The following is an 8,350-nucleotide window of genomic DNA, read 5'->3' as shown; positions in this document are numbered from 1 at the left end:
ATATATACACAGAAAGACAGAGAGAGTTGAATAGAGCACTGAGAAATTAAGCAGCCTCCCCAGGTTCACAAAACTAGTGTTGCCAGAGGCAGGATTTGAAGCCATGTTTTCCAGGCTTTATAACCAGCTCCAACATATCATGCCTCCTCCTTTCTCTCTCTCTCTCTGACCCCAAATCATGTACATAAAATAGGAAATAGTTCTTCCCTTCTAACCATGCTCCATGTGAAGGCACCTGTCCTGATGACAGCCCATTGACTTACATTTCAAGTAGGAAAGAAAACTAGGATTCCACAATTTTCCATTCATTTTTGGCTACTCTAAATTTAAGACATCAGCTTAGGAATCCAAAATAATTGCCTTGTGTATGCTCTGAAAATATGTTGTATGAAGCCAAATCTTCAGAGTTAAAACAAAGCAGAGGAATGGGTTAAATCTATTGCATCTGAGCAACAAAGATAAGAAATTTGTAATCTGTATTAATGAAGGAGGAAAAAAAAAGCAAAGCAAACCAATTTTCCAATATGAATGCTAGTGAATCTGTTGGATAATTTACTTGGCATTGTTTCATTTTGACTATGAAACTCTGGCCTTGAAATTCAAGATGATTTCTACCTTTCAAAATGTGGCAGTGATAATAACAACGATATTTTCTTAAGAAGAAAAATGTCTAGGTATATTTCATATTTCTATCTTCAAAGAAGAAAATATAACACTATTTTTCCTTACCGGTAAGTTGCAACTTCAAGATTTAGGCCTGTTTTCACTTGTAATAGTTCCTGGTAGTCCTTCAGTCGATCTGTGAGGGTCATGGTCAAATTCTGTTTTTCATCTTCCAGGAAGTCAATTACTCTCTAAACAGAAATAAGGGCTTTTATGTTGGGGGAAAAAATGTTTTACTGAATCAAAAACTCATGCTGACAAATTTCAGCCACTATATGAGATAAAATCCATTAGAGTTTGTTAAAGATGCATGCCAGCCTGATTTTGAATATTGCATCCTATACATATACAAATATTTTAATATGAGGTTGAAATAAAAATCTGAAACAAAGATTTCAATTGGCTTAAATGTTACATATTACTGAGTATACAGCAACTTGCTGTCAACATTATGCTTTTCTCAATATCATTTTTTCTAATACACTATACTAAAGAAGGAAATTAATTCAGTGAGTCAATCAAAATGCAGAGAATAGAGTCCAGATTAGAATTTAGAGATTAAAAAATTAATTTTTAAAAGTTTAAAATTTTTTAAAAATATTTGTAAAAGTTAAAAATTTTAACAAGTCCCCAAATCTAAATCAAGAATTTTTGGTTTCTTAAAATACAAAAACATGCTATTCCTCAGTTATACACATACAAAAAATTTGTACTATAAATTCTATCATATTTTAAAGTCCCAGTTCAGGTAATATATTTAGTAACTGGTTAAAAATAAATTTAAAAGTTAAAAGATTTAATTATACAAATTAACATTCCTGAAAACTGAAAACTTAGCTCTTGCCTTTGCCAAAATTATTGTTCTTTAACTCAAATGTAAACAGTACAATAGTTTCATTTCCGGCATTTTATGATTTTGTGCTTCTTAATGAATTTTAAATAGATTTTCTACCTGGAGAAAAGAGTGACAAGGGTAAGATTTCATAAATAGAAATAAAGTCATTTGGCATGCAACACTTTTCCTTTTAAAATTAAAAGATATCATTGTTTCTTAATTCTAAATGACATAAAATTGCTCTTTTAATCACTTACATTTGCAGTATTAAATCAGACAGTTGTTAAAGATTAGAATTAGGTTTCCTTTTCTATGATGCTATAGTTGCAAATAAAAGGCACTTGCTAAATTGGTCCCTCAAAACAGAATGACAATTTACTATCACAAATCCAAGAATCAATCCCAATAATGATAATCAGATAAGCAGGGGTTTTTTTTTGTACCTCTTATATCATATAACAGTATTCTGTTTAACTGAGTTATTTTAATCACTTTAAAAAAGACAAACACAATTTATAAATTTGATAAGGTTATAGTAGTACAGTCTTAGATCTGTCATCTAATTGAACTACTTTTTTTTTACAGATGAGGAAACTGAGATCTACTTAAAGAGGTTAAATGACTTGCCCAAAGTCATACAATTAATAAATGGCAGAGCTGGGATTTGAGCCCAGTTCCTATGATTCTATTCTATTCTCTCTCTTTTTTAAAAATTTATTTTATTTTTAATTTATGGAATAAAGCAAGCAATTCCATCAATACAATACATGTATACAATAAAGAGTCGATTGCACATGAAACTGCAAATCTACTATGCATAACTTGCTATTCCTTTCAAATACACAACAAAATTATCATGTAAATTTCTTTTTTTCCCTTTTTTTCTTCCCTCTTTTTTCCCTTTTTGTTCTCTCCCTCATCCTAGAGATGGCTTCCATTAGACACAAATAGATATATCTGTAAAATTATTCTATACATACTTCTATTTATCAGTTCTTTTTCTGAATGCAGATAACATGTCTTTTATAGTTAATTTGAGTATTTATAATAATCAAAATAATTTATTCACTCAAAGTCTATTCTATATACCTTTCTCTTTCTGCCACAACATTTATGTGTTATCTCCCAAAGAGGGCAGGATTATTAGTTAACAGGCCATAGATGAATAAAGGTAGGAATCTCAGTTTCCTCATCTTTAAAATGAGGGCTTTGGATTAGAGATCTCTAAGATCCCTTCCTAACTGAAAAAATTCCCTTCAATTTGTCCAATTACATCAGTCTGATTCATGAGAGTAAAGAAACCACACTCTATGGGGACTTTGTATGCCTTCTCATCCCCAATACCCCTCCCTCTTGTTTTTTACAGAAATTTAAAGGTCAGGTCAGAAAAAAAAAAAAAAGAAATCTTCTGTTCTATAGAGATTATGTTGTGTTAATCCAAAAAGAATTAACTCCCTTTTAACAGTACTGATTGATTCAGCACTCTGCTGTTGATGAGCATTACAAAAATGCTAACGACACACAAATGAGACATTTGTGTTCATATTCTCTAATGCACATATCATGATCCATTAAAGAAAACTGATCGGAAAGATTTTCCAGACATACTTCGATACTCTTAATCAAAGAATTTACTCAATACAACTAAGTGGATTAATACATTTTGGAAAGATTTTTCTATTTTACGCATACAGGGTTTTACGGTTAACAGTGATAGCTAGAAAACCCAACTGGTCAGCATTCCTGTTAATCAAGGTTTTGTCATATCAGCTTTATGACAAAAGTGATTTCACTAACTCAGAGTGTCTTATGCAACAAGAGATTTGTTTTACAGGCAGCACCATAACCTGTTTCTTAATGGTTGCTTAACTCATAAAGTTTGGGGTTGGGGTACCCAATTAGATTACAAACTGAGAGGAGGTACCCTGTATTAAACTTCCGTATGCCTCAGGGAACACATCATAGCATTGGGCATATGAAAGATACGTAATAAATATTTGCTAATTTGACTGATACCAGACTGGAGATATTACATAAGGTTTGTTGTCATTTAAGCAAAGGACTGCTTGACTTATAAAACTCTAAAAAAAAAAACTAAACCGTTTTTTAAGGAAGGGTAATCTTAGTAATACAACAATAATTATGATAATATATATTATACCTACATTTGAAGTATTTTTACATTTATTATTTATTCATAAGAATTCTGTGAGATTAGTAAAGAACATACTGTACTCTCCAATGTAGAAATGGAGATACTGAGACACAGAGAAGTTAGCTGCTTTCCCCAAAATGATGAAGCTAGTTTCAAGCTAATGTTTCAAGAAAGGATCCAAGTGTTCTGCCTCTTCAAAATATCCAGTTTCATTTTTGTCTTACCTAAAAAGGCCACAAAATCAAAACAGCACAAACAGTTTGCTGCAAACCGATCTTGTGAAGTGTGCAGTTACATAATTTTAAAATTATCACCTCAGAGAACCCCTGGGGAACAATCAGGATTATTTCCAATAAAGTCTGGTGGAAACTGAAGGAGGATTGTGTCAGCTGCTTCCTATGCTAAATAATGTACAACTCTAGGAGTTATTTACTTTTAAGAAAGTATGATTTTTGCTTTTCCTATAATAGTAACTGCTTATATTAATCAAATGCAAGAGGTAGGGTATGATCTTGTAAAAATGTCATACCTACTCATTATTTTTCATGATTCCTTAGAACTCTCTCTACGAGAGTAAAATCTGACTGAAATTTCTAACATCCGACATCTTGATTAAGCTATTTATCACATATTCCTGCCATTCCTGTCATTTCCAAGAACAAAGAAGGGAGTTCCTCAATATATAGAGCCAAGTGACGAACCAAATGTTTTTTTCTTACAAATTAAGATGGGGAGATATATGTCCCTAAATGAAAGACTCACGGCTTCCAAAAGCCGACCCTGACAAGGCAGAGAGAGCCCCACCCCCACTCGCTGGTTGGAAATACCGGAGGCCATTGCCCAGTGCTTTTCTCATACGTTCCTCCATTCTCCGCCTCCAAACAGACATGAGTGCAAGGGCGGACGACAGACCTTCCCAGCATTTGCCCCTAATTTGGTTTTCTCTGGGATAGTACTCTGGTGATTAAGCACGTTTGCCACTGAAATAATACCCTTCGATAACAAACAAAGGGATCACTGTACACTTCCCTCTAAAGAATCCTACTCCCCGAAGTACTCTGAGACCAAAGCAAAGTTTCACTCCCCTGAAACAGTGGTGCATTGACCCCGCCCCAGGGTGGCCAGAAAAGTTGCCGACTCATGGACTGCTGTGGGGGAAGGCTTGGCTTTTCATGATGGGATGGAGATGCGAAGAACCACAAAAAGCAGAGATGTTATCCCAAAACCGTCCCGAGGAAACGTAATTCAAGCAGAGTGGGATAATGGAAAACTGTGGGTGTCATTTCCTAACTGTGGGATCACTTAACCTTTCTGCGTCTCTATTTACTCATCTGTAAAATGGGGCTAATTCCACTTACGTGCTCTTCTTACAATGTGTTTGGGGGGGAAAGCGCTTTGTACGCCTTGAAGCGTGGTATCGCGGAGTTTTTATTACACACCTGGTTCTCTTCCATCTCCAGGTCGTATTTTTCCCTCATCCTCAGGAGCTCTTCCTCCAGCCTCTGGCGCAGCTGGTCCAACTCTTGCGCCTCTCTGTGCAGGGACTCCACTTCGATCTGGCAGAGCCGCTTCTCCTCCTCCGCCTCCTGCCGACTCTCCTGGCCCAGCCTCACCTTCTCCTCCAGCTCACGCACCTTGTCCTGGTACAACTGGAAAGTTTCCTGCCAGGACTCGGACACCAGGAGGGCGTAGCTGTCGTGCACCTCCTGCAGATCGAGCTGGGGCTCCCGGAGCGGCTGGCGCGCGCGGAATCGCATGGAGTAGGTGGACACCTGCTTCCGCAGCTCCCGCACGTCCCGCGCGTGCCCCTCCCGCAGGCGCTGGTGCTCGTCCTGCAAGCGGCCCAGCAGCGCTTCCAGCGCCGCCCGGGCGTCCAGGGCCTCCTTCAGCTGCAGCCGCTCCGCGCCCAGCTCGGCGTCCAGCTGGCCCCGGACCGCACGCGCCTCCCCGCTCAGCCTGCGCAGTTCCAGCAGCTCGCGCCACAGGCTGTCCCGCTCCCCCTCGGCCAGCGACTTGTCCCAGCTAAGCTCCTCCAGCTGCTGCCTCAGGCTGCTCACCTCCGCCTGGTAGCGCCCCTGCCATGCCGCCCACCAGTCCTCCTCCCCTCTCCGGGTATGCAGCTCGTCCAGGAGCTGCTGGTTCTCCTGCTCCAGCTGCCGCACCCGAGACACATACTCGTAGAGGCGGGCGTTGAGTTCCTGAAGCTGAGCTTTCTCATCTCCTCCAAGCAGCCTCCAGTGTAGCATCGTGGCGTCGTTTTTGGGGGGTGGTGGAATTTCGGAATGAGAACTGTCCCCCTCCTGTCCAAGACTTGACCCCTCCCCCCACTTCTCCCCTTTCAGCGGAGGTGACGATCCTGCAGCTCCGGAGTCCTACCGACTCTGGGACTACGGCTAGGAAAGCAACATGACATAACGGAGGACTGGGTGGGGCTCGGTGAGGGGGCCAGCAGGGAGCTGTCTCCTTGGCCGGGGTCTCCATCCAATAGCAGCTCCGGACGAACCCCGACCACTATAGCCAAACAGCGCCCTCTGCGGGAATGACCCACCACGAGACCCAATTCAGAACTGTACTTCTAACATCTGTAAGAGTGGAACAGGTTTCAAACCAAAACAAAACCCCACTAAGTAGTGGAGTGAAAGAGGGTTTGGGGGCGCAGGGAAACTGACCTCCTGTTGGCGACACATATAAACACAGCAAGAACAACCATCTCATCTACCTGAATGAGTTGGTCTCTAAGGCTGACCCCATTACACCAGTCTTGGTGAATCTAGTTCTGGACCTCGGAATCAGGAGCATCCAGGTAGCAAGTAGCAGAGCCAAGATTCAGACACAGATCTTTGGGTACAGATTTAGTACTCTTACACCTACACCAGCTGAAGCAGTGAAGAATAGTGAATGGAGAGCCTTCCTTTCCTTTCTTCCTTAATTCTATGCAGTCTAGCTTCAGACTCCATCATTTCACCAAAACACTGCTCTCTCCTAAATTACTAATGATCTCTTAATTGCCAGATCTAGTGGCTTTTTCTCAATCTATATTCTTGACCTCTTTACAGCCTCTGACATTGCTGATAATTTCATTCTTCTTGATATTTTCTCTCTAGACTTTCTAGTCTTCTCCCTACCTGTCTCACCTCTGTCTCCTTTGTTGGATCTTCATCATCAGACCTGCTAAGAGTGAGGCCCCCCAAGGCTCTATCCCTGGCCCTCTTCTCCCTTTATGCTATATTGCACTTAGCAATCTCATTTGCTCCCACGGTTTCAATTGTCATCTTTACTCTGCTGATTCTCAGAGATACTTCTACAACCCCAACTTCCCATCTCCGTTCTCACTTCTCCAACTGCCTTTTAGACATTCTCCAATTGATGTTCCATAGACATCTTAAATTCAGCATGTCCAAAACTGAACTCATTATCTTTCCCCAAAATCCCCCCACCCTTCCTAAATTCCCTATTTAGGGTACACCACCATCCTCCAAGTCACCCAGCCTTGCAACCTAGGTATTATCCTTGACTCTTCACTGTCTTACATCTCCCCTCTCCCTGCCCCCATCTCCAATCAGTGGCCAAATCCTGTTGTTCCTACCCTTATATTATCTCTCAGGTATGTCCCCCACTCTCCTTAGTGCCACAACCCTGGTGCAGGCCCTCATTACCATATGCCTGGATTATTACAATAGTCTGCCATCTGCCTCAAGCTTCTCTCCACTTCAATCCATTCTCCCCTCATCTGTTAAATCCATCTTCTTAAAACACAAATCTGATCATATCACTCCCCTACTCAATAAGCTCCAGTGACTCCCTATCACTTCTAGGAGAAAGTGTAAAATCCTCTTTTGGGCTTTCAAAGCCCTTCATAACCTAGCCACTTTCTACCTTTCCAGTCTTCTTACACCTTACATCTTTTCCATGTACTCTGTGATCCAGTGATGCTTATCTCTTAGCTGTTCCTCAAACAAGACATCTATCTCCCAACTCTGAGCATTTTCACTGGTTGTCCTCCATGTCCAGAAGATTCTCCCTCATTTCCATCTCCTAGCTTATCTGGCTTCCCTTAAGTCTCAGCTAAAGTCTTACCTTCTGCAAGAAGCATTTCTAGGCTTCCTTAATCTTAGTGCCTTCTTTCTGAGATTACCCACGATTTATTTCGTATATACCTGATCGTAGACTGTTGTTTGCATGCTGTCTCTAACGTTAGACTGCAAGATACTTTAGAACAAAAGCTGTTTTTTGTCTTTTGTTGTATCCCCAATGTTTAGTCTAGCACCTGGCACATGCGTACTCGATGCTAATTGATAATATAATAATGGTTAATAAATGCTAGTTGATGGACTCTCAGCCAGTCTCCTGACATATACTGGATGTATAACCCTGGACTAATCATTTGGCCTCTCAGTGTTCTAGGTGATTCTTTAAGACAATAAGTTACAATGAATACAATGGAATACTATTGTGCTGTAAGAAATTGTGAAGGTAATGGTTTCAGAGAAATATGGAAAGACCTGTATGAATTGATACAAATTGAAGGGAGAAGAACCAGGAGAACAATTTACATAATAACATATAGAGGATGAAACATAGTTTCTTCTCTTTCCTTCCTTCTTTCTTCCTTCCTCTTATTTTTTTTTTTTTTGGACATAGTTAAAGTGGGAATTTGTTTTGCATTACTATACGTATTTGTTTTGTTTTTATTTTCT

At 40.0% G+C, this 8,350-nt stretch overlaps 1 protein-coding gene across 1 annotated transcript in view; it reads right to left on the bottom strand.

Moving 5' to 3' along the window:
- Nucleotides 1-6,547, bottom strand: part of SYNM (synemin) — a 43,944-nt gene extending 37,397 nt beyond the window's left edge. Inside the window, exons 1-2 of the mRNA XM_027851653.1 lie at nucleotides 5,093-6,547; nucleotides 730-854 (exon numbers count right to left, since the gene is read on the bottom strand). Of these exons, the coding sequence (XP_027707454.1) occupies nucleotides 730-854; nucleotides 5,093-5,899 (932 nt within the window). The 5' untranslated portion in view covers nucleotides 5,900-6,547. The remainder of the gene's footprint in view (nucleotides 1-729; nucleotides 855-5,092) is intronic.
- Between the last annotated feature and the right edge of the window lie 1,803 nt (nucleotides 6,548-8,350).

Source organism: Vombatus ursinus, unplaced genomic scaffold, assembly GCF_900497805.2.
Source record: "Vombatus ursinus unplaced genomic scaffold, bare-nosed wombat genome assembly UNPS02009205.1, whole genome shotgun sequence".
Lineage (NCBI taxonomy): Eukaryota > Metazoa > Chordata > Mammalia > Diprotodontia > Vombatidae > Vombatus > Vombatus ursinus.
Note: the sequence above shows the minus strand (reverse complement) of the source record. Positions and strands in the feature narration are given on the sequence as shown.